This window comes from Talpa occidentalis, unplaced genomic scaffold (assembly GCF_014898055.3).
Source record: "Talpa occidentalis isolate TD23 unplaced genomic scaffold, MPIMG_talOcc4v2.1 talOcc4.12, whole genome shotgun sequence".
Lineage (NCBI taxonomy): Eukaryota > Metazoa > Chordata > Mammalia > Eulipotyphla > Talpidae > Talpa > Talpa occidentalis.
In genome coordinates, this window is record NW_023601212.1 from 64,095,930 (window position 1) to 64,123,464 (window position 27,535).

The 27,535-nt window shown below is 39.0% G+C and overlaps 1 protein-coding gene across 1 annotated transcript; it reads right to left on the reverse strand.

Annotated features, from left to right (window-relative positions):
- Positions 1-1,173: 1,173 nt before the first annotated feature.
- On the reverse strand, positions 1,174-24,206 carry TIPRL (TOR signaling pathway regulator). Its single transcript, XM_037506537.2, has 7 exons — positions 23,861-24,206; positions 19,574-19,753; positions 18,113-18,212; positions 12,270-12,401; positions 6,618-6,713; positions 4,033-4,095; positions 1,174-3,376 (listed from the first exon to the last, which is right to left on the reverse strand). The coding sequence occupies exons 1-7, from the start codon at positions 23,962-23,964 to the stop codon at positions 3,227-3,229; spliced, it is 825 nt and encodes a 274-aa protein (XP_037362434.1). The 5' UTR covers positions 23,965-24,206; the 3' UTR covers positions 1,174-3,226.
- Positions 24,207-27,535: the final 3,329 nt, after the last annotated feature.

A 27,535-nucleotide genomic window follows, 5' to 3' on the forward strand; every position in this document is an offset into this window, starting at 1 on the left:
TCCAGGGATAACTGAACTCTGCCTCTAATCTATTGTTGATCTTGTGGAATTTTCTTGCCCATGACTGTGTATTCATATAGGTGCAGAGGCCTAGGTTTTTCTGCCCCCCCTCCAAGGTCAGAGGGCATTTCACTTGTCCTCCCTCTAAGAGTGATGATTCTTCATGCCCTGAAGGCAAAACATTTGCTATTCCTCCAGAGGCAGATTTTTTTTTTTGTCTTAATTCCTCCCTCAGAAATACTGGATTTTTGCCTGGGGGTGGCAAGATGTTATTCCTCTCTCAGGAAGCCTAAGAGAGAGAGAAGAGTCTGGAGGAAGTGGACAGGGTTTCTTACTAACCCTCAGCAACAGCCAATTTCCTCCAACCTCTGACAGGGATTTTCTGGTCCTTTGCCCATCCCCAGTGTTCCTGGTGAGCATCTGGGGTGAACCTTTGGGGAAAAAAGCACGAGTATAAAGTCCTCTTATTTGAAACTCTCAGCTATTCCAAACCAATAGCCCACAGTAGCCTGTAACAACTTAAGCATTAGCTGATTTTTTTTTTTAACCCGTGGCCACCTCTTTCTCATGGTCTTTCTAAGAAACAATTTGTGTGTCCCATTACTTGTTGAAGGACTTCTCACTTTTTAGGATTCAATTGACTCTGCCTTGCAATCTCAGATCTGTCATGGTTTCAAGAAAAGCTGTAGTTTCACAGATTACCCAGCCTTTTCACCTTGCTAAATTAGGAATGACATTCTCTTCGGGCTTTTTACAATCAACTCGACTAAAGTTGATTTTATTATTCTTTTAAATTAGTATTATTTCTATCATTGCACTTATTAAAATTTGTAATTATTTTTACTTTGTCTCCTCCATTAGACCTTACCTCCAGTCACTCTAGCCCTTCAGTGCAATCCTTTGCACCTGGTACCTTACTGGACACAGAGTACTCAAAGCCACACAGCATGGTCCATATGACAGGTATTTATATTTTTATAAAGCAGAAAACATTAGCTTGCCATTCAGTAAGCAGTGGCTAATTAAAACCTGCATAGAAGTTTAGGGATACAGAAGAGAGGTAGAAAAAGAGCCCAAATGCTAACTGAGGGATTATATTCTGAACTGTTAAATTTTCATTTATGTGTCTGGAGAATCAGGCTACATTGTAGACTAAATTCAAAATATAAAACACAAATGAGAAGTGTATAACAAACCATTCTTTAATTAGGCTTCCAAAACAACTGAAATAAATGAAATAGTAAAACATAGATCAGTAATTCCTTATTGTTTATTCTCCTCTTAGAAAAAGACACACTGGAACAAATAAATATAAAATGGCATATGTCTTATTTAGCAATGGCAAATACAGGTTTTCTTGGTAGTCTGTATAGGATTAAACTAATGAAGTTTTCAGAAGTACATTCTCCTATCTACCTTCCACCTGCTATTGAGAAAAAAAAAAAGGCAATTCTTTAATTCTCTACAATTTTTAACAGTGGATTCTCAAAATAAGTAATCTAAGATTAAGTAAGGGACTATGACAACTGAATCAAGTTAAATACATATATATAATATAATGTGGCCTAGAAACTTCAACTAATGAATTATTCTTACAAGTTTTCATTTCTTATAATTTGTATGAATAGTTTGTTCTGTTCAAATCTGTATGGGGGGGGAAACAGAGAGCTGTGTACAATATATACACTAAGAGAAAGCATTAAATACAGGTATATTTAATATACAGTGAACATGCCATGTGTCTTCTCAAAGTCAACAAAATCTTGATTTCCTGTACCTTGCAAGTGAAGCAGCAGAAGGCAAACAAATAACAAAACTATTTGTGACCATATTTAGCTAGTAAAGTTACTTAAATAACAATACTACAGAGTTCCAGTAATGATGACTATCCAGTTAGACTTTCTTTGCTACAATGTATCTTTAGGCTAATACCAGGAGAGCGGTTAATACTTTCAATTAAATATTCTTTATAATTTATGAATTAAGCAGAACTATGTGCAAGTTATTTCAAACAAGGGGGGAAATAACAGGGGGTTGACTTTTCCCCTTGCCCTGTAAAAAATTATGGAAAAAAATCCAGTTCAAGTAATTCCTTACTTGGTGCTCTATAACCACTTCCCACTTTATGAAGACCATTTAGAAAGACAGGAAAGAATATAAAATGTTTAAAGGGTCATCATCAAAATAACCAAATGGAGTTTAAATTTACTTTTGGGTACATGCTATACTACCCAGGTCCTGTACTAATTAATTACATTTTATGAGATTCCTGTAATGTTAAAAAACATGAATCTTAATAAAACAGAAAAACTGACTTTTTTTTAGCCCATTCCTCCTCTACAGCTCTCCCTCAAATATTTTAAGTAGAAAAGTAATCTGGTTGCTTTAGTGGATGAAGTAATATTTGCTAGAAACAATCCACATTAACTCTTCAATAACGTTTTTAGGATCAACTCCAAATTCAGTATTAATTTAGTCACTCAGAGCATGCACAGAAGATGAAGTAAAAAATGTCCGTAGAAGTAGAACCACACATAAGAAAAAGCACCTAACGATGGAGGAAAGACATCTCGATGCCCTACCTGTCGGGGCAAACCATGTTCATGTGTTTCCATGGACACAACAGCTTAAGTTCTCACAAAAACTAAGTTTTATGGTTCTATGTCTGAAATTTTCCTTGAACCACAAAAACCAGTTAAAACTTAAGGGGCAAAATGCTTTTATGTTATTTGTAGGGGGAAGATCATTAAAGTATAAGATCAATTCCTGGGAGGCCAGTGATGATTCTCCAGAAGTGCGAATAAACCTCCAGGAGCTCCAGGTGAAAGGGCGGAGTAGCAGCAGGCATGAGCAGGGCTCTGGGAAAGTCCCAGGTTCTGCCAATCAGTGATTTCAAGTTAATCTCCCCCACAGGTAGGGTCTCATGATAGAGGCCGATTAGGCCCACACACAGGAGACAGCACATCACTACTGGTGAGGTCCTACTTTGTGGCAATTTAGAAATCCTCATTTAACTCCAGGAAATATAAATCTGGACTATAAATTTGAAGATAAACAATACAAACAGCAGTCGAATGGAACCTGCCTGCAACAATCTTTTATTTATTTTTCCTTTAAGGTGCCAGAAAATCTGCACATTGACCAAGGCAATTAATTCTCATAATAAAAATACTCCCTTGAAACAACCATGGTCTCCAGTCAGACTCCACGATGAGTACATGTTGTATCACATTCTATTCACAGGTGTATTTTCTTGTGAGTCTGCAGGATTTGTATCAATTCTTTCGGGAAATAATAACTTCTCATAAACTGCTTCCTTTATCGGCAAATGCTGTGATATTTCATTAGGTTCGGTGAAAAGGGAAGGTGAAACGTGCTAGGAAATACATAAATTTATGTTAGCATATATTCAGTTATTGCATTCCCACTAAAATGCTGTGGTTCAAGCATTCAGAAAGCATGCCCTAGTTCAATATATGTATTTACAAGGAGCATCATTTGGTGTTCTTAATTACAGTGGCTATCTCTTGTGACTGAATGAGGAAAGTACCATTTGTTGAGCAATCCACTGGGGAATCGTACAGACTTGTAGAAGCCCCGAATCAGTCCCAAGGGAGCAAAAAGCAAAGCAAAGTTATGCCAAAACAACAAGTTCATGGAAAAGAATGACCACATTTTAGGAAGAATAAAAGAAACTACAGGGTGGCAGGGTAGTTAGTGGAAAGACTATCCAACTGGTGCCAGATGTGGCTCTACCACTATCCAGCTGTGTGATTTGCTGTAAGTCACACCTTTGGGTTTGTTTTTCCAGCGTAAACTGTGGAAATTAGATTGGATGATAACTACAGTGATACCTAAAAAACTGTGACCAACTGTGATTTTCTTGTATTTGAGGTAAGTTCAGAAAAGTCGGAGTTATCCTATAAAGTCTGATTAGGTGAACAAACAGATTTAGGGATGTAAATTTGGGTGCTGGGTAGGGTATGGGGGGGATACTAACAACTTCTAAAAACGGATATTTAAATACTATACCATCAAGTTAGCAATTTTGCTCTCTCGTGATGTATATTCTCGTAACATGTAGGTCTTGTCGGCCTATGTTTAAAATTAAAAAAAAATGATGTATTAAGTTTACTTACATTGATGACAAATGCTTTCTATTATACAGAACTGCCTACATTTGAGAACAGGTTGTAAAAGTAGAATGAAATTTGACAATATCTTATTCACAGGGAGATAACTTTTTCATCAGGAATTCTGAATTATTAATTCATTTCTATAAATCACAGTAATATCAGATACATATATATAAATAGATTTAATAATTATCATATAAGAAAAATGCAGGCAAAAATGTTACTTCGAAAGGAAATATGTATGAATATAAATGGGGTATGCAAAGGTTATCATATTTTTCAAGTTTGGGGCCACATCTTTTCCTTAAGCTATATTATCTCTACCTACATAATTGTAGCTACTTTTATGTCCATATACAAGTTGAAACAAATTTTATTCTTTTCATTTTCCACAAAATTCTTGCCAAGTTGCTTATTTAAAATCACTTTTTTTGTGCTTCAATTTTTTAAATTTGTTTAAGTTAGGTTTTAGAAAGCAATTTATTACAATTTGTTTTTTTGATGAAATGTTATTTAATATAGGAGGAACCAGAAGATTATACTCCTTTGAAATTTCAAACATTTATATCAATAAAACAGATTAATGGCAATTGTAATAAAAACCAGTTTAAAAGTGCAGAATATAAATCATAAGTAATCACAACTTCTATAGATAATATATCCTTAACACTTAGAAATCCCTACATAAGATTTTACAGAAATCCATGCTTGCTTTCTAAAATTCAACATTGAGAGCCTCCCTGGTGGCACAGGGATTAAAGTTTCAGTGCTATGGCCAGCCACTGTGGCATGAGTTTGATCCCTGGCAAGGACGCTAACCCACATGGTGCAAGAGATTTCTCCTGTCTTGCCCGCTTCTCCCCTCAGCAGTGTATTTCAGTAGATCTGCCTAATCTGCTCCCCACTCTGTCTCTGATGAATCCTCTCACCGCCCCCCCACCCCTCTAGCCATTATCCCAGTTCTTGTATGCATAAATTAAAAAAAAAAAAAACTTAAAAAAAAAAAAAGTGAGACCAATTGAGAATTAAGGGAACAGGAACTGGCTGGGGTATGGACTGAGAAGGGGGACCAAGGGATGGGTGGATTGTCTGGACCCAGAAAAGAGAGGAGGAATTGTGGCTCCAATTGGGACAGCCCTAAGACCCACTTCACCCTTCACTGTAAACAGATACCTGTATCTGTTGATTAGTGTACATGATAATTTGTACCAATTTTTATTTTTTAATTTAAGATTTATTTTACTTATTTATGCATACAAGAACTGGGGTGTAGGTCAGAGGTACAAGGGGGTGAGAGGATTACTGAGACAGAGTGGAGAGCAAAACAGGGGGATCTATTGAAATACACTGCTGAGGGGAGCAGTGGGCAAGACAGGAGAGGTCTGTAGTGCGATGTGGGTCAGCTCTCTGGACTGGAATCAAACTCAGGCCTTAGCAGTAATAATGCCGAGATTTAACCCCTGCACACCGGGAAGTCCACTGTACCAATTTTTAAAAGGTGCCTCTTCATCCCCAAATAAACCTAGTGTAGAATTTGAGAAAACACCAATGTAATCCTTCCTAGTGGGTTCAAGTCCCAGTTCTCCTAGTCTCCTCTCTAATTCATTATTCTACATGACCACAAATTTGAAGTGAAAAAATCCATTCAAAAAGCATAGGATGCTATGAAGCCAGTAAAAGGAATTTCATGACTCAGTTTAAGTATCCCCCCTTTCATAACATTTTTTAAAAACTTTATATACTAATAGTCCTTCAAATGGAACACAGAGCTTTCAAACTTTAGATCACCTATCAAAATAATTCCATAATTCAAATTTTAGGAGGCTATGTGATTGGTATTTCTAGTATCTGGACAGTAGATCAACAATGCATACTACAGGGCCTCCCTGGTGGCGCAGCAGTTGAGCACTGGGTTGCGAAGCTGCCCGCAGCCTCTGCAGTGCTGGTTCGATCCCCAGCTGCTCCCCAGACACCAGAGGAGGGTCCCACATGGTGCACAGACCTCTCCTGCCGCCCGCTGCTCCCCTCAGCAGTGTACTTCGCTCCTTCTGCCTGCTCTGCTCCCCACTCTGGCTCTGGTGAATTCTCTCACCCTCCCACGCTTCTGATTGTACCCAGTGCTTGTATAAATAAATAAATCTTAAAAAAAAACAAACAAAAAACAATGGCATACTACATATAAAGTAAAAGTCAAGTCAAGGGATAGTTTTCTAAAACACAGATTAGAAACACACAGGATTTTTAGAAAGAACACTCTACCGTGGTGTGTCTTTTAGAAGACATACCAGCAGCCATAATTTTTGAAAAAGATGTAATGTTTCAATAACTGTGTAGTCAATAGTGAGTGCAAAACAGCCAATCTTAAAGGTTAGAAGGATCGCCATTATGACATAAAACATTTAATTTCAAGTTCTCAGATTGATACTACAACATGAACAAGCCCAATATGAATCAGTATGTTTATTAAATGAGAATAGATACCTCATGGTAGAGTCTTGTGTCATTCATTCTGATAAGTACCCCATCAATTCTCAAGAAAAACCGCAATAGCAGGAAAAAGCTAGATGGCATTACTCTCTGGAAAAGAAAAAAAAGTACATTAATATTTTAATGAAAATTAAATATTAATAAAAGAAAAAATTTAAAGCGTCAGAGGATGGTTGAATTAGTAGCATATAAAAATCTCTGACCTAGACTTGCTTGGTCCTAGTTCCAATTAAGGCTCAAAACCTTGTTTACATTATATTATTTAACATCCTGGTTTCAACTTCTTACACTAGAAAAATATTTCTTCTAGGTCAAAACATAATGAGGTTAGAAAGACTTAAAATGATTCTAAGGAATGTGAAAATTAAATAATGTTCACTTTAAAAAATGGTAGCACTTATAATAAATGTCAATACGCGTATAACAAAATGAAAGAACAAACTCTTTGTTGCTGCTCATCTTTTATTCATTTTACATAAAATAAGACAAGCGACCATAATGAAATGCTCTAATTCAACCAAGCAGGTACTATTTCATATTGCCAAAATCTGGTTTATCAGATCACTATACGGTGTTCTTGACATCATGCCTCTGTGACACACCTATTCATTTCTGCTTTCCAAGTATAACACTGAAAAAAAGGCAGCGTTAGTGGAGAGAGTAAGGTGGGTCCTGATGGCAGGGTGGGATGGGGTGTAGGGTATTCAGGTCTTCAAAGAAAGTAAGACAGATAAAACAGTTTGATAGCTGCTTTAACATAGATATGCACAAAGTTCAATTATCACTCAGAGAAAGAACCCAATTCTGCTAAGGAAAGAGAAGGCAACACTTGAAACTACCGTGGAAAAGAACTAAGGATGAGAAGGAGACCAGTGGGAGACCAGGAATTAAGGGACCTGAGTTCTAGTCTCAATTTTATAATTCAACTGTCTATTTTAAGATAGTCGTTCTCTCCTAAGAGATGCTTAGAAATTTGTGGTAATTTTCTGTTGTCACAATGATAAATAACCAGCACTAACTTAGTAGTTAAAGACCAGCAATATTAGATATTCTGAAATGCACAGAGCGATCCTACATAACAAAAGTACAACCCTGCACCCACAAAATTTCCTCGAATTCACATAGGTTAAAAAAAAAAAATCTATCATCACCTGGCCTTAGAATCTCATTTTACTTTACATATAAATATAAACTTCAGAGTTTCCAGGAAGGAGATTACTTTGTAAATCAAGAGATTATATTTTGCTTTATTTGGAACTTCACTAAAAGCTGTTCACCAAATTGAAAAATGTTATCAACAATGACAGTGCATATTGTGTTGAGTCACTGACTGATACCTGGTACCTTGTCAGCCCACACTTATAGCTGTCACATTCACAGTGACTCAACATGCAAATATAAGTACGCGCTGACTTCATGAGGTCTTTTAGTAGACTGTACATATACATATGGAAGTACATAATGTATTCTAAATCAATTTCTTTTCATCTCCCTTTTGTAATTGGGACATTATGTTGATTTATGGAAAAGGTAGGTTATATTATCTATGAATTTCACTGAAGGGTAGTAAAGGGAAGGGATGCTTAAAATATTTGGTTAAAGAGTAATAAAAGGAGCAAGGGGTTAGACAAGATTGAGAACCACAATATTAGAGCAAGTTACTCAACCAGTCAAAATCTCCTCCCTTATCCATAAAAACGGGGGATGTGAAAAAAGATTTTATAGAGGAGATGGCCCCAAGTTTCTCCAGCAGAAACTGGCAGCAGACACTGATGTATTTTCTGAGTTGGTCCTCTTTGAGGCCCTCTCACCTATTTCCTCCACTCCCAGATCTGTTGATCCATCTTTCCAGACACCAAAGGTACAGCAAGTGTACTATGCATATTCAAGGGAGAAATTTCCTTTTATCCTAATGTGTTAAAAGGCAACTAACATTCTAATCTGCCTAGATAATTCTGCTAAAACTGCAGGAGTGAGACTCGCAGGGCTAGAGCCATACTGCCCTATATCCTGCTCCCTTTTTCTCCTACTGCCATGGAAGCAGCATCTCTCTCTCTTTCTTTTCTAAGGCTAATCCTTCCATCCCATGATTTGGCTCCTAGAGAACTACACAAGGGAAACAGGAACAAGATCAGAGTCAAAAGTTGATCTAGGTCAGGTTAAAGGAGTGATCTGTAAGAGAACTGAGCTCATGGTATGTTTCTGAGCAACCAATGTATGTAATGTCATCAAATTACATGCAAGGAAGTTTGTCTTACGGCAGAGTACATAATAAATTAAATAGATGTGGACAAAAAAAACAAACAACAACAACAAAAAAACAAAACAAAAGTTGATCTAGGGGCCTCCCAGGTGGCGCAGCGGTTGAGTACTGGGTTGCGAAGCTGCCCGCAGTCTCTGCAGCGCCGGTTTGATACCCGGCTGCCGGGTGAGGGTCCCACATGGTGCGCAGACCTCTCCTGCCGCCTGCTGCTCCCCTCAGCAGTGTACTTTGTTGGTCTGCCTGTTCTGTTCCCTGCTCTGGCTCTGGTGAATTCTCTCACCCTCCCGCGCTTCTGACTGTACCCAGTGCTTGTGTAAATAAATAAATAAATCTTAAAAAAAAAAAAAAAAAAAAGTTGATCTAGTATGTATGATAGTAGTGAAGTTAATATCTCTGAACCTCAATGTCCTCATCTGTAAAATAAGGATATTAAAGTATTCACTGAATTTTCCTGAGGATTAAATGAGATGATATAGATAATTATCTAGTATGGTGTCTCCATATATATAGTAAAGGCTTATACTCTTCCTCTTTCTCCTCTTCTCATGCCAACCATTTTCTCCCCTCTCAACAAGTGACTCCTTCCTGTGAATTTCAGTTGAAGTTTTTCCAGAAAATTAGAATTCTGAAATCTTCCCCATACTTTTAAAAAATCACACACACACTCACACACACACACACCCCCTGTCAGTCTCACATTCTCTTAGACACATCTGTTTCTTCTCCTATACCATAAGCTTTTTCAAAGTTTGATCTATATCTACACTCCCTCTATACATTTTCCATACATGCCATGACCATGTAACTTAAATTACTGACCAAGATGAATTAACAACATCCTTATTGCTAAACTCAATAAACATATTTTTGAGTCTAGTGAACATCGTCACAGCCTTTATAGCACATCTTTATAGCACGACGCTGCCCTTCATACCCTCCTTGGAATGTTCTCCGCCCTTCGCTTCCCAGGCACCACCGTCTTGGGTTCTTGCTTACATCTCTATTTACTGGCTAGTCTATGCTTCTTGAAAGGGAACTTCATTTTTTTTTCATGTGTCATTACTTCTAAGCCAGAAAACAAGATGTTTCTTTTATTTAGAGCAGTATCTTTACATTGTTGAAAAGAAACCAACCTAGAAGAGACACTATTCTTATGAAAACATTCTAGGCATTCTTAAGATGCAATCCAATCATATAATTTTTAAAAAGTTACCCTAGGTAAAAAGAGAACATTTTACAATGACTATGAAGTTACTCTTCAGTTTAAGACTTAACTATTTACTCTGGTACACACATACACATTTATACCTACACTTCCCTCAGCTCCTTCATCCACAAAAACACACAATTTGCTCCCCACATATTGCCCATTTATCTACATCATAGATGTCTACCCACTTGGGAACAAATGTAGACCCAGGGGTGCTAACTCATAAATGAACATTCAACACAGTCAGTTCCTCCCATAGGTGGGTGGGTAGACAAGTGGAAAGCACATGAGTAGATGAGGGGGAGATGAATAAATCTAAATGACAAAAGATATTGGGGGAGACTTATATGTGAACAAGGGAGTAAGAAAACAATTATCTAAGGCTAGAATAATACATATAGGTTTCCAAAGAAAACTGTTACTAGTTTCCCAGCCCCATCTAAGCTAACCTTTAGAATCTCGTCTATAAGACTAAATGATTACTTAAAAATTCATTACAATTCCAAAATCCTATGCTTCTACAGAAAAACTTGACTTTAAAACAAATGTAGGGCCTCCCCTGGTGGCGCAGCGGTTGAGCGCTGGGCTGCGAGGCTGCCCGCAGCCTCTGCAGCACCGGTTCATTCCCCAGTCGCCAGTGAGGGTCCCACAAAAAATAAAATTAAAAAATAAATAAATAAAACAAGTGTATTTTGCTTTTATATAATTGTTTCATTCTTTATTATGGCTTAACATAACACCCACTGTCTTCAAGAATCAATCTTTCTGGCAAATCTTTTAAGTGTTATAATTAAGGAGTTAAAAAAAGTATTTATAGGAGTGTGGAAAAGGAATATTTAATTCTTCCTTGAGAAGCTGTGGAAGGTCTTATAGGGGAGGTGATATTTTAACTGGATCTTAAGGTACTTAATAAAATTTCAGTTGAAGTTTTTCTGAAAAGTTAGAATTCTAATCACAACCTAAAAGCAAACAATAGGAATACTATTGTTGTTTACTAACAGCCTATTTATTATTCTTTTAAAGCATGTTCCACCAATAACACTGATAGAAAAGAATACTAAAGAAGGAATTTATACTTGTCATTTCTGTTTTCCACTTCTATGCTGAAAAGCAAAGTGAAGTTAAAAGTGCACACAGAGCACTTTTTAAAATGACATCCACTATGCTGTCTGCATAGTCATAATTTTCATACAAATTGTCCACCCACAATATGGCAGAATAAAGACACTGGAGTCATCATCTCCCCTGAAACAACTACAAAAGACTGACATGGGCGCTTAGCATTAATCCAGATGCTTCAAACCAGCTATACAGCTCTAGGACTTCTCCAGAGTTCAAGAACTAAGGTTGGTGGCCACTAGGGGGAAGAACAGGAGGAGGCAAAGGGGAGCATGTCTGGGCTGGAGGTCAACTTCCCAAGTAATAAGCAAATAAACCACAAAATAGCCAGGCCGGTCTATTAAAAATTGCTTTGTTAATGCAAAACTAATTTTACAATGATATTACAATGGACAAACTAATATTTACATGACATCAAGTTGATCTGAGGTAAATTGTATTATTTCTGACTAATGGTAAGACTAGAAGAAGTTAATTTAATTTTTTTTAAATATTTTTATTTATTTATGCATACAAGAGCTAGGATACAGGCCAGAGATCCAGGGAGTGAGAGGATTCACCAGAGACAGAGCGGGAAACAGAACAGGCAGACTGACTGAAACACACTGCTGAGGGGAGCAGTGGGCAGAGTCAGGAGAGGTCTGCTTCACCATGTGGGTTGCTCCCTGGCCGGCTGGGAAGTGAACTCATGCTGCAGAGGCTGCGAATTGCTTTATAGTGCGGAGCTTAACCCCTTGCGCCACCAGGGAGGCCCAAGAAGTTAATTTTTATTATTTTTTTTTAAAATAAATTTTATTTTTATATTCCCCATACAATTGTAACCCCCTTATTTTGACCCCAATCCCTCCCCTCCCCGCCCCCCACCCCCCATAGAGTGTCTCTGGTTCATAGTTTTTTGTTGATTTTGATTTTCACTCTCTTATAGTTATTCATTTTCCTGGTCCCTTATTTAAGTTTTCTAGATTCCTGCTATGAGTGAGACCATCCGGTATTTTTCTTTTTCTTTCTGGCTTATTCCAAGAAGTTAATTTTAAACAAAAATCATAATACTCACAATTTTCACACTCAGGCTTGAAACTCCATGATCATGAAGTTCATCTTCAAACAGGAGAACTTCTTCAAAAAACTTAATCTGTTCTCTGGTTTTCAATTTCTCTGTATCTATATGATCTGTCGTAGGTACAACCTGAAAGGAGAAAATTAATAATGAGCACATTAAATAAAGTCAAGAAGATATAGGAAAACAGTTTTCCTACTGGTATTTTTTGCCATAGACAGAACAGAGCGCTCTAAACTTGGGTTTATATCAGGAGTTAAGAAAGATGAGGCATGTGCCTTGCATCTGAAAAGCTGAAGCCACTGCAGAAGCTGATATAACTTCGTCCAAAATAGAGCAAAAGTTCATCAATTTCATATACACCAAATTTAAATAAAGTTTCTATTGAGACTTAATCACTTATGCTGGACTCATTCTCAGAGGCACTCAAGAAATCCCACACTAAACCCCAACAGTAGCAAGTAGCACTAAAGTATGCTGTGTGATACCATTCTTTACTACATCCAAGTTCATACAAAGTGTTCAGCTTTTCTATTTTTTGACATGATGTATCATACTTAAATACAATGACTGTCAAACTGTAACAGGGTGGTCCCCAGGAGAGGGGGAGGTTCCAGGTTTCCTGCCCCACCCAAAAGGAGGGTGGAGCTGAGCAGAGAGAGAAGAAGCTGCAGAGGAGACTGAAGAAGGAAGCAAGATAGAGCCAGAAGGAGACCTGGAGGAGGCACGTGGAGCCGAGAGACACGTGAAGAAACTGCTTGCCTTTTGGTTGTGGACTGGGTGACGCAGATGTGGGTGAGAGACCCATGGGGAGGTGACAATGGCAGTTTTTGTCTTGATTTTGCTCTTTTCCTCCCATATTTGTCTGGTTGTTTCTGATGCTTTCCTGTGGGTCCCCACTGGAAGATGCTTTAGACTTGTGGCAGGCTTTGGGGCCTTGCTCTGGGCCAATCCTGCTTAGACTTTTACCCACCAGTGGACAGGTAACTTTGGGTACTTAATTTAGAAACTATATTCTTTGCCTTTCCTGTATCATTTCCTAATTGTATTAAAGTTCCTTTTCATTAAAGTCTCATATGTTTTGTGTTGATGCGGCGGATGGCAGAACCTATTTAGAGCAGGCAGGTTTGCGGGGTCTAGGGTGCCCCTCTCCCTGTCCTGTAACAAAACCATAGCTATCCAGTGAATGGTAACTATTATTTTGCTTTACTTAGCAGCCATGGTTAGGTATTTTGATTTATGGATAGAATTTAGAAATGGACTGTAGTTGAGGTAGTGAAAATAATTAGATGAATATGATAAAGCACGTTCAAGATACTGCACAGATTTGGGGGGCAAATGGCTTAAGAGAATATCAAGTGATGGGGGTGGGGGAGTTGTAAGAAGAAAGCAGTTTGTATATGATTCCCAAGAGGTGAAAATGTTTCTCGTTCTTCCACCATCACTTACAGGTAACACTTTAGCTCTCTGAATATTACTCCAAAAGATGTCTGGAGCAGACATGAGACCACATCTGAAGGTGAAAACTGGGAGGGGGAGGGCAGAGGGAAGGAGGAAGGTAGGGCAGCATTTGCAGGCTTGTGATCTATTTAAGATAAAAGTCGGTGCCTCTAGGACTGTCTAAGAGCATAAAACTTTAGTTAATGTTTAATAAAAAGTCTAAATTCCTTACTTTTTATTTCCTTTTAGTTCAAAGGAATACATTTGAAAGATCCTCCTTATAGATACTTCTGACTTGCAAAAAATTAATTGATGCTAAAAGGAATTTACTAATTAGTAATTGGTTACTTAACTAATAGTTCATACTGTCTTAGCAAGTAGTCAAAGTAAATACATCAGTATTGTCATTTACTTATGCTTTTAAATATCTGAAAGACAAAAAAACAATTAAGTAAAACATAGATTAGGGATATTCATTATATTTATCTTATCTATACTATCTTCTTCATTTTCGAAGACAGAGACACGCTTAAAACTTTGTCTTAGTCCAGTCTTCCTCAACTCCACTTATCTCCTCCCCTAACCCAAGCATACAAAAAGAAAAGAGGGGGGCGGAGGGAGAACCCCAAAAAACTAAACTTGAAACACAGTAATTCTTGGCCTCCAAAATTGTCAGAATAAGTAAGCCAGAAAAACCCTCCTGCGAAAGACAATTTTAAAAGCTATGTGGAAAACAAAAACTTCTTTAACACATCAAATGGTCAAGGCACTGAAGAATTACTGCACTAAGATATGGACACTGAAGAATTACTGCATAAAGTCCCAAAAAGTGAAAGTGAGCCTGTACATGGCAGCTGTGGCCTTAAGGCATCAGCCAATGGCTGACCCAGCGGTGGAACTGGACTGATAGCTTTTGCTCCCATCATTGCTTAGTGCTTACCAAGGTGGGGAACTTGGGAACATTCCCTGCTCCACCTCCTAATTTGGGGATGATACCCTAAGGTGCTACACTGGTTTCATGGTTTCTTATACTACAGGCCCAGTAAACTTCAAACTCCAGCCCTAGAAAAGATGAGAGGTTGGCAAACTAAGACCTGTAGCCAAATGTGGCCTACTACCTGTTTTTGTATGGACTGCTAGTGAAGGATCATTTTAATATTCTTTAAATGACTGGGAAAAAATTTTTAAAGTATATTTTATTATACATGAAATTACATGAAATTCAATTTTCCATATACATGAATAAAATTTTACTGAATCATAGCCATGCTCATACTTGTCTATGGCTGCTTTCAATGACATCATCAGAGTTGAGTAGCTGCAACATAAAATTCATGGCCCTCAAAGTGTATTTACTATCCACTCTCCTTCACAGGAAAAGTTTGCAGGCCTAGTCCTTGACTATAAAAAGTGCCTGCTGGAAATAAACAAAAATCTCTTCTAGATGAATATATCCTGTGAGTCAAACAAAAACGTAGAGGAATATCAGGAGCCTGGACACCATAAGCCAGAAGCAACAGAAACAGTAAGATTTGAGACTCCAGATATTGAAAATATAAGTCCCAAGCTGTAAAACAAGGAACACTGATTTTAAGGATACAGAAGCTAAGACTGAAAATTTCAATGGATACTAGGAAATATTTTCTTAAAAGAATGACTATGATCAGGTATGATCCTGCAGGGGCTGCTTACAATGTCTATTTATTTTCCTGCATTCGCTACATTTCACAATTCGTTAAACGGTAACTTCATGTTTTGTGAACTTTTCTGGTTTTGTTATTGCACAACTTTTTAAAGGCTTAAAAAATATGGAAACTACAAACATTCTGGCTTTCTTACAAGAAAAATAAATCCTATTCACATCTTTCAAAGCCCTCCCTGACATTAGATGAAAGTTTATAATATGGAAATTACTGGACACGAATACTCCTTAACAGATCATATAAAGTTAAATAACAGAAAATACTAAGAATACTATGTTAAATTTCCTTCTGAAAAGGTACTGAGAACAAATTGAGAAACCACTGAATACAGAAACACACATAATCAGAAGCTCCCCATCAACTAAAAACCTCAAATTTAAGAGCCAAGAAAAAGCTCTCTGATATTCTTACTGTCTATATAAAATACATTCTCTATACAGACACATATTTCTTATATACACCAGTGTTTTTAAGAAGCATTTTGAGGAAGAACTGGAGAATTGAAGACTTTAAAATCACAAGTAACATCACAGGTCAAAAAAAGTCTTATGTATTACAAAAGTTAAATGCAAAAACTGTTTATATGGACGTAATCTATACATAACCACCCTGCTTAAACAATGAGCTACAACATTAGCCTTATGTTGTTGCTATTGTATAGTTAAGAGATTCATACCTTAAGATCTTGAACCAATTTCTTCATCTACAAAATGAGAATAATGCCTAGACTACAAGGATATGATGAAGGTTAAGCTACAAACTCTCACAATTTTGCCTGGAAAATAGTCACTCCATTTTTTAACACAGTAAGGGAACATATTTATCAGCTCCTTTTAGACCATCAAACAATGAAAATGTAGACAATTTATCTAATTTTATTCTTTGTTTTTTTTCTCCTTTCAATATTAACTTAGTTCCCTTGATATGTGAGATATATTATCATAATAATAGCAGCAGCTGTCATTTACTGAGATCTTATTCTCTCTAGTGGACAGCATACTAACTATCTTACATATATCATCTATTACCTCACAACTGTTAATATCTCAAATTTCCCAAAGTGGAAACAAGGTTTAGCAAAATCAAAACTTTTCCAAGTTGTTAAGTGTTGGTGTTGAGATTTGAACCCAGGACTCTGTTCCGCTAAAGCCCGAGTTCATTAGCAATGGTGAGAGGGCAATCACATTGCTATTTGTCAGGAACACCTCACAACAAATTATATTACAGGTTTATGTGGCAACAAGAGTGTACTGGATACATGTTTTTCTTTGCAAAGTTTTCCCTTGGGAGTGAGGACATTGGAGAACTTTAAGAAACTGAAATAACTTTGCCCCCTCTTTCCCCTATTTGACTGTAAAGGAGGGATTTTTGTCTGTTCTCTGCTGTATCCATGGTTAGTGCCTGGTACACAGTGAGAGAGAGAAGGGAAAGGAAAAAAGGGAGGGAGGGAAGGAAAATGTTCTCTCACACAGACTGGGGTTGTTTTTTGGTTTATGGTTTGTTTTTGTTTTGGTTTTGGTCTAAAAGGCAGCACAAGGCCTCTCCAGTGGCGCAGTGTGTTGAGCGAAGCACTGTGTAGCTGTCGGCAGCTCGGGTTCAATTCCCGGCCGGCCAGGGAGAGTCCCACATGGCATGGCAGACTTCTCCTGTCCTGCCCGCTGCTCCCCTCAGCAGTGTGTTTCAGTCGTCTGCCTGTTCTGCTCCCCACTCTGTCTGTGGTGAATCCTCTCACCCTCCCGTACCTCTGGCCTGTACCCCAGCTATTGTATAAATAAAAAAAAAAAAAAATTAAATCTTTTAAAAAATAAATAAATAAAAGGCAGCACAGAAAACAGTGAACACTTGAGAGAGAGGCGAGAAAAAACCTCAAGAATTCCTAAGTTCCAACTATGAACTTCTATATCTTCAAGGGTCTCAAAATCTTTGCAGTGATAAGCGCATAACCTATATCTTTAACAGCTCTGCCTAAGCACCAACAATACTCTATAGATCTCCGCTAACTACTTTTAATGTAAATCATTTACACAGAAATAACTGCATTTATTATAATAGAATATGATATTTAGAGATACACAAGCTAAGCCAAATTTGCATCATTTCAGTCACATTTTAAGATCTCAAAATTCAGCTAAGCTCCTAATCTGAGACCTACCAATCCCCCCTTCTTAGTGTCACTGACCATGAAGTGAGTCTCTTCTTAAGCACAAATCCAAATTTGGCCACAAAATAGATATTTCTGTTTTCCCAACTTACAACTGAGATTCAAGATAAACTGGGTAACTTGCCTGACGTCATACCAGGTTCACACATAGAACAGGAAGAACAAAACCTAAGTTGTGTGACTTAGAATCCAAATTGCTCACATAACTGTTCATCTGTAAAACTGTAAGCTACTAGCTAACACTTCTTTCTAAATCATCTACGAAATCATACTAATGACAAATGTACATTTTAATGCTTTTTGATGATGGTAACAATAACATTAAGGCAATTTGCCATTGTTATCAACCAGTTTAAGAATCAAAAATGGTTCCATTTGGGTCTCCTTTTATTTTCTGCTGATAATCAACAAAATCCCCTCACCTTGCATTCTGAAACCCCCCCACAATAGGAATGAAAGAAGTAGCAAAAAATAACCCATTACTACTAAGTCCTAATGTTGAGACTGTCCAAGAAAATAAAAAGCACAAAATTTACCTTTAACTTAAGTGACTCTCCAAGTAATGTTCCCTTATAATCTGTTGTATACGTCCAATCGTATGGCTTAATAACCTCTTTGGAGTGTTCACCCTCCGTCCTCAAATACCAAAATGAGAAGTATCAGATTTAGTGATGTCATATAACACACCAAATTACATCTTACAGATAATTCTACCAAATACATACACATGTCATGATGTACGAATACATCTTTCTTACAGTTTCTGGTACATTTATTGTTATTTAACCTGTCATGTGCTGAAGGAGTCCAATTAGTCTGTATTCTGCCTAAGGACATGGGCTTAAAAAGGCTTATATTCTTTGCGTCCTCTAAGGAACCTAGTACTTACTAGGCACCAAAAAAAAAAAAGCTGATTTGATTATCAAAGAAACATTTTTCTTAATTTCAAAGTTTCTCAAATTTTCAATGCATGTCATAAGTAAACATTTCTCTTTAAAACAGGGGCATTAAAATCAAAACTACCATGAGATACCATCTTACACCAGTGAGAATGGCACATATTAAAAAAACTAGCAACAACAAATGTTGGCGAGGCTGTGGAGAAAAAGGAACTCTCCTGCACTGTTGGTGGGAGTGCAAACTGGTCCAGCCACTATGGAGAGCTGTGTGGAGATTTCTGGACCTACTAAACATAGAGCTTCCATATGATCCAGCAATTCCACTCCTACGTATTTACCCAAAGGACACAGAAACATCAATTCCAAAGAGCACCTGCACCCCTATGTTTATAGCAGCACTATTTACAATAGCTAAGTTTTGGAAACAACCCAAATGCCTAAAAATAGATGACTGGATCAAGAAGATGTGGTACATATACACATGGAATATTACTCAGCATTCAAAAAAGATAAACACATGCAATTTGCAGCAACATGGATGGCGCTGGAAGGGATCATGCTCAGCGAAATAAGTCAGAAAGAAAAAGAAAAATACCGGATGGTCTCACTCATAGCAGGAATCTAGAAAACTTAAATAAGGGACCAGGAAAAAGAATAACTATAAGAAAGAAAATATCAAAATCAACAAACAACTATGAACAAGAGACACTCAATGGGGGGTGGGGAGGGGAGGGATTAGGGTCAAAATAAGGGGGTTGCAATTGTATGGGGAATATAAAAATAAAATTTATTTAAAGAAAAATAAAAAAAAAAAAAAACAGGGGCATTAAAGTACACAGTGTATTGCCTCTTCATTAAAGAACACTAAAGGTTCAGAAAAGTAAACCCTACCAAGTTCAGCTCAATTGCAATTCTACTTAACAACTATTCAAGAGATGGAATTGCTAACCTCCATTTCATGGATATGAAAAGTGAATTCTAGAATGATCCAACTACCAAGTCTACCAATATAGCCCTTTGTTCTAATAAAATACACATCATGAAATTATTTTCAACTCTTTTCCTTTTTGTTTAATCCAGAACTGTCCAGATTCTCACCTGCTTTCCTGCCACTCTTCCGCACAGGCGACTTTAAGCATTCCTTGGTAGTTGTTTACACATCTTAATGCATCTCTAGCGTTGAACTCAATCCCAAAGCCAGAGCCATGCTGTATTCTTAAAACGTTGTCTCCAAACATCATTTCAGGAAGAGATGGCATGTGCAATTCATCAGCTAACCTACATATAACCAAAAGTTGGGTAAGATTATTTTATATCATTCTTGGCACTTTTGTTTGTTCCCACCAGAGTTTTTTCAACATTACTGAATTAAATAATATAAAATTTGATAAAATAAACATTTACAAAATCTAAAAATGCTTTCAGCATCCATTCTCTCCATGTGTATCTTTATAACACTGTACTAGACAATGAGCTAAACAAGATAGATGATAAATACAGAAATACATAATATAATGTCAGTGATAAGTGATACACACACCCCCAAAAAAAAAACAAAGTAAGGGAAGGGAGGCACTATGTTAGGTAGGAAAATCAGAGACTGCTTCTGTGATTGTGACATTTGAGCCTCAAAACTACCTTCTGAGCCAAGAAAGGTTCAGAGAGTTCACGTGGCTAACTGAGGATGACAGAGCTAGTAAGGTTAACTCCAGTCCTTTTCCCATGACACCAGGTTGCCTTATATATACTTAGAGTTCTTTTGGCCCGCCTCATTAGAAAACGAAGTTATACTGGACAACTATAAAGCTATGACCACAAATAATTAACCCACAGATATGTTTTGATTGGCCTGTATATTTTTTAAATATTTGAAGTAGTCAGGAGGCCCTACAACATTATGTGGGCATGTATGGCTATGTTGTACCAGTTGGCTAGAGTTCAGTAGTCTGCCCTTTTAAGTGGGGGCATGGGTTCTCCAGTTCGCCCTGGACCCTTTTAGAAAGTTGGGTTTGTAATCACTATTATAAAGCTTTTAATGTGTCAGCTAGTTACTCACTTCTGAAAAAAGTAGCTATATGAATAGGTTACTACCATGTGTATGAGCCCATCACCTCAGTTACAGCAGGGCTTTCAATTTAGAGATGAATGTTCAGTTTCTCAACCAAAAGGAAATTATCTTTGGGCTGCCAGAATCCCTAAGTCTTAGAAAATTGTGCCCAATATAGTCATGCCTAATTGACTAGTGATCAATTAATCTTATTCTGATCTCTCTCTTCAGATGTCTGCATTACAGTCAAATGAAACACAGACCAAGAGACATGGCCTGAAACAGAAGCCATCAGGAACAGGGGAGGGAAGAGTGAAAAGTAACCAGAGGAACAACATGGATGAACCCTGAGAACATATGCTAACTGAAATAAGCCAGTCACAAGAAAATACTACATGATAATTTTAGATAAATTTTAGCTTTATGGATTTTAATATTTTAGATAGTCAAAGTCACAGACTCAAAGAGTGGAAAGATGGTTGCCAAGGGCTGGGGGTGTGGGGGGAGAGAAGAAATGAGGATTTACTAAACAACAGTCAAAAAGTTTCAATCAATCAACATGAATAAACTCTAATCATCGGTTACACAACATTGTCCCCATAACCAAAAGTGTTACACACTTTAAAATTTGTTCATGGGCCTCCCCGGTGGCACAGCGGTTGAGCGCTGGGTTGCGAGGCTGCCCGGGGCCTCTGCGGCGCTGGTTCGATCCCCGGCTGCTCCCCGGCCACCTGAGGAGGGTCCCACATGGCGCGCAGACCTCTCCTGCCGCCCGCTGCTCCCCTCAGCAGTGTACTCGGTCCTTCTGCCTGCTCTGCTCCCCGCTCTGGCTCTGGTGAATTCTCTCACCCTCCCGCCCTTCTGACTGTACCCAGTGCATGTGTAAACAGAACAAACAAAACAAATAAATAAAGAAATAAACATGCCTCTATAAAAAAAAAAAATTAAAAAAAAAAATAAATAAAATTTGTTCAGAGGGTAGCTCTCTTGCTAAATGTTTTTACCATAATAAAATAAAATTTTAAAAGATTTAATACTTAAAAAATCAAACAAAAGAACTGTAATTAGCATGCTCCATAAAAAAGATTAGGTAAAATAAGTTCGGACTACTTCACTGAATAATGCACACTGAAAGTGAAATACATTATTCTAGTGATTATACCTAATATATCTGGAAAAATCTGGTAGTCCCATGAGATGCTCCCCTTATATAGGTAAAAGATCACTGGCACTTACATTGCTTTCAAAAGTTTAAATTCAGAGTATTTTAAACATGAGCCAAAGACAGAGTGGCTTAACTGCATTTTTAATGTCAAACTTCAATTTTAACTAATAGGATTACATTTAAAACACATGAAGACAAGAAACCTCTACAGGATTAAGTATCCATAATATTCATTATTAGCCTTAAATATCCATTAAAAGAAGTGTTTTTAATCCAATATTTCCTCTAATCCATTTATTTAGCACCCTAGAGGTTTTTATACCCTAGGGCAATGCAGCACAGAAAGTTAGGATGGGTGAGGGTAAGCCTTTCTTTTGTCAGAAGAAAGGACTAAGTATACTAGGTAGATTTACCTTAGAAATAATAAGATTTATCTTAGAAATAAGACATAAAGAGATTAAAAACCAGAATTAAAACGCTCCATGTTTTAAAGCTCTCCATGCATCCAACATCTCTTAAAAATTTTATAAGTTATATGGGCAACCCTGATATGAAGCACACTGCTTTATATACAGTACAATTATAGATGGTGCAACATGTAACAGAGAACATAACGTGGAGGGAAAAACCCAAACAGTAATTCAATGTGTGGTGTGATGATTTTTTTTTCTTTTCTGTATTTTCCTTATTGAGTGTACAGGAATGTTATTTTTTTTTAGGAAGCTAAACAGCTTTCCTCTCTTTCCTCTGCCAAATCCTCGTGTTCCCTAGCTTCCATCTCATGAGCTTTTTCCTTTTTTTCTGAATGACCTTAATTTCCTGCCAAGACTCCAGTTATCAAATATAAATGGAGGATTCTTAAATCTAAACCCATAGACAAGTGGTCTTTTTTTAAGCTCCAAGATAAATATATCCAAAAGCTGACTACATCTCCGCTTTATGACCCATACACAAATGACATTTCAACAAATGATAAATTCCATCAAACAACTGCCCCAATCTGCTCGATTTCCTGTGCTTCTCATCTTGTTCAATAACAACATTTTCCATGCAATAGCCCACGTCAGGAATCTTTCCATCAGTAGAGCCCTCCTTTTTCCTTCTCTCTCCTATCAACTGGCCATCAAATCTCCAGTCCTCCACTCCCCTTCTAACACTCTCAAACTACCCGGTGTAAATATCTCCATCAACAATTGTAACTGTATTATAATTGTCTGTAGAAATGGTGACTTCCTGGAGGCAGAGGTTGCCTTTCATGTTCAGTATTTCAAGTCCCTGGCACAGCACCTGCTTTGCTAAAAACCATACATGCCTACATACATACACACATGCACATATACATACATACACATTGATGTATATATTGTGAAATGGGGGCAATGTGAAATGTAGCAGGCCACGCAAGGCCTCAGCTCGAGTTAGCTCAGGAGGACAAGTTAGGGCTGTGGGAAAATTCCAGGCCAAAACAACAGAGGCCGGGTTCCCGTCAAAAATAAGACGTATGTACCCTTTGGACCTGAAACATGGGATGTGGTGAATCGCTCCGCTGCTTGTAACAGCACAGTCTGGCTTCTGTACCCCCGGTCTGCGGTGGCAACTGCAAACTCCTGGGTGCGGTATGTAACAACACAGTTTGGCTTCTGGACCCCCACTTGCCATGACACCTGCAAACTCCCAGGTGCTGTTTTTGGCTTTAAAAACCCTTACCACCCCCAGCTCGGGGCTGTTCCCTACCAGAGGGACAGTCGCCGGCCGGCTAATAAAGGCCTTTTCTAAATTTGATTTAGACTCGGGTCTGTGTCTAGGGGGAGACTCTACAACAATATGTAGACACGTATGGTTTTTCAGATATGTAAGAAAATGGAGTCACAGCCACACACACAGAACCGGTCTACATGGGGCGCAGACTAGGGCAGGTAGGGACCGACGGCGATCGGAAAGCCTGCAGAACTGTCAGGCTCTCTCACGCCGAGGAGTGACAGTTTCGCCAAGGCCGAGCCCAGCCACCACCAACCCAACGACTACAGGAGGGCGTAATATCGTTCACTGCCGCTGTCCCCCAAAGACCCCGGCCCCAGCCTCTGTCCCAGGGAAGCGGCTGCGCGGGGCTCACCCGGCCTCCCGCCCAGGCCCGCCCTCTGGCCCGCGCCCGACCCGTGCCCGGGAGCCTCACTTCTCCACATCCGCTGACTTCATGATGTGAGTCTTGGCCGCCGTCAGCTTCCAGGGCCCGAAGGAGAAGTCCTGGTGGCTGCTCTGGAAGCCGTGGATCATCATGGCCGCGGCGGGGCCCGTGGGAACCACAGGGAACGGGCGGGAGTGGGAGCGGCGGCGGCGGCGGCGGGCACCGGTTCCTCCGCCTCCCTCCTGCCCAGCCCCCTCGGCTTCCGAGCCGTTACCATCCCCGGCCCCGCCCCGCCCCCTACCGGCCAACCCCCGACGAGGACCCTCCCTTCCGCCTTCTTCTCCGCCCCTTTGCGTTTTACTTCCGAGACCAGTTGCTAATGTTGCGTGACCTACGTCTTGCGTCACGACGCGCCGGAAAAAGGAGAGGCGAAGACGCTGAGGGGCGGGACTTCGGCTGTAGGGGGTGTGGTCAGGAACGCACCGCCCCCCGAACGCCTTGGATGACGTCATCTCGGAGGATTTTTGCGGAACGCCTAGAAGGGAGTGGGCGGGTGGCGTCTGTTTGCACGTCGGCAGATGCTTGTAGAGAGGAAATGCTCGCTTGTAGAGAGGAAATGCTCGACGCTTTTCTGTTGCGGCACAAAAAAATGGTAATTAGAATTTAGAAGGTCCGGCACTGAGTGCGATATGATTTAGGAGTAAACTTCTAGTCCCCATTGACGAAGACAGACTCGCATCAGAAATTTCAACCTTCGGATATTGCAGGAGTTTCCTGGTCTAGCTGCTGCTTGTACCTGGTGGAATGAACACACGAGCGACCTGATGCTAAACCGCTTTCGCAACGCTGTGCGTGCATCCCGGGGCAAACCACTTAACCAGTAATAGTGGTTTCAGTTGCCTCAAAATGAGATGATTTGATATTAAGAAATCTTCCAAAGAGATCTTTCCAACTCCCTCTCAGCCCTTTTGCTAGTTTGCCTGAAACACTGCGCTTTCTTGCTAGTTTATTTGCCTGAATAGTCATACGCAAGCCTGTCCCATTTCAGATCAACTTAGGATCTTTTAAAATTGTATTTTCCAGCCCCGGTGTCTTGCGCAGTACTGGCATGATCTAGTTTGCACTTGATCCATCTTTAAAAGACTTCCAGAACACTGAAGCTAGATTTAATCATCTTCCCCTGTGAACCAAAATGCTGATTTAAGTTCACTTCATATTCCAGGTATCACCATCCATTCATACATCCAAAGGAATGCCCAAATCTGAGTGCCTGCTATTTGCCAAGCATTTGTTTTATTGCAAAATAACACCCATTCTTATAACAGAGATCAACAATTAAATTCTAAGACTTGGGCCTCCCTGGTGGCGCAAGGGGTTAGCATCGCACTATGAAGCAATCCACAGCCTCTGCAGCACGAGTTCGATCCCCAGCCAGGGAGATGATCCACATGGTGCAACAGACCTCTCCTGTCTCACCTGCTGCTCCCCTCAGCAGTGTATTTCAGTGAATCTGCCTGTTCTGTTCTCCACTCTTCTCTGGTGATTCCTCTCACCCCCCCCCCAACCTCTAGCCTGTACCCCAGTTCTTGTATGCATAAATAAATAAATCTTTTTTTAAAAAATTCTAGGACTTGATGTCAGTGGTACAAGATAGAACTCCCTACCCCGTAAAATATATGTTATCCCCTGTACAGTTTTATCTAAACTACCTTTAAGTAGCTGAACTCCCTTTGTTTCTCCACATGTGAAATTACATACAATGCACATGGAAAATGAATGCTAACATTTGCATGACTGGGGGCATTTCTGAATGAATGATCATGATCATTAAAAATATGTCTTGTTCAAATTTGAATACTACATCAGTTATAATTCTATTTACATGTCTCTTCTATCCCAGAATAAGTCATTTCTGCACTGTAGAATAGCATGCAGGAAAATTGATCTTGAAAATGCTAGCACTTGTTTCCTGTTTTTTTGCCAATATAAATTGGCAAAATACTGCAAATTGTTTGCTGTTTATCAAGTTCTGGATTTGACTTTGCAGCCTGTCCTCTAGAGATCAAGCTGTTATAGAGCAACCCCGATATTAAAACGGGTTCCTGGCTGTGGGTCCTCACCCGCGCGCTTTAAAGGGACTTATGAATACTCTACTACACACACACACACAAAAGGTTAATAAAAGGTTTATTTACAAGAAAAAAGAAAATAAGGAAAATGTACAACTCAGGAAAAACATAGGGAAATAAAGTCTTTAATGCGTCCTACCCGATCCGATGACCTGGAAACCCAAAGTCACTCTCAGAGCTGGCTGGACACTGCGAACTGGCGGAGAGCCAAAATGGGGGCCCCCCAAAGCCCACGTGTCTGCCTTTTGTATCCACCTGGCTGCTTAACCCCACCCTCAGGTCCCAGCCAACTTCCCTTTGTTGATAATGGAATTTGAAGTTCCCAGTGTCTTTGACTTTGACCTAGGGTGGGGGTGGAGTCCACAAAGCCTATATGGAATTAGCTTTGGGACATCCTTTTTCCCCTAACACTAGGAGTAGGTATGGTTAGGGATCTAGAAGCAATGAGAAGAGCTAGGTATGGGGCACAGAATGAACTAGCACCTTCTTCCAAGCTATCTTCCTCAGAGTAGGTCATCCTAGAGTCTTCAAGTAAGTCAAGAACATTGTCATCTAAGAGAGGAGAAGGGGCTGGGGATTTGGCCATTAGGGTGCTTGAAGTGCATAGAATGCTTTTTAAAAATTGTTTTATAGCAATAGACTCTACTAAGGGGTAGATTTTTGTATGTGTGTTGTTTAATTCAGGTCATGGAAATGCCAAGCTCTCAAATTTCTGAGAGTACACACTATTATTAAGAGAACTATTGCAGCAAGCTTCTGAAGATAGAAATGAAACAGGTGAACCAAGGACTTTTAAGACAGCTACTGGGGAAGTCTGAATTAAAACAAGAGCTAGTTCCACAGCAGTGAGAGAGGATGGCAGAAGCCCATTTATAGAAATTATTGCTTCAGATAGGGAATGGCATCAAAGCATGAGGCATACAGAGAGAAAAGAGGAATCCATTAGTCAAAGAAAGAGACTCAGTCATGGAGAAACAAGAGATGAACCTAGTCCCAGAGGTGAAATTGTTCTTTCCTTGTGCTCATGTGTGTAATTACATCAAGTCTCTGGGTACTCGAGAAAACTTGGGGAAGTCTCTGTTCTTTACAGCCAAAGAGCTCAGTAAAAACAGGAAGCTACTTTCAACCTCTCCTATAGTACCCCCAAGCATAACTTTGTCCCTCAAATATTCGCATAAAATATATAAGGGAGGTCAGATTCTATGGAGGAGAGGAAATACAATGAGAGAATTTAGACTAGGGAATTCCAAAAAGGGAAGAGGTGAGACTACATATATTTCAGCAGGGTAAAGTGGTAGAGAGAAAATATATAGAGGGGTTTGAGGAACTGAGAGAACACCTGTGTTGAAAAGATGTGTTGACTGCAGCCAAATGTATTTTTAAAAAAGAAATGTTGCCTACTTTCACTTGTGGGATGACTTGAAAAAAAGACCAACTCATTAGTAATGGAGAAATAAAAGCCAGCCATTAAAAGCTCAGAGGGTTTCAGAGAAATATATTAGCTGACTTAAGTTGCAGAACAAGAACAAATAAAGAGGCCCAGATAATATCGAGCTTTATTATTACATCAAGAAAACAATTATCTTTTCCTAAC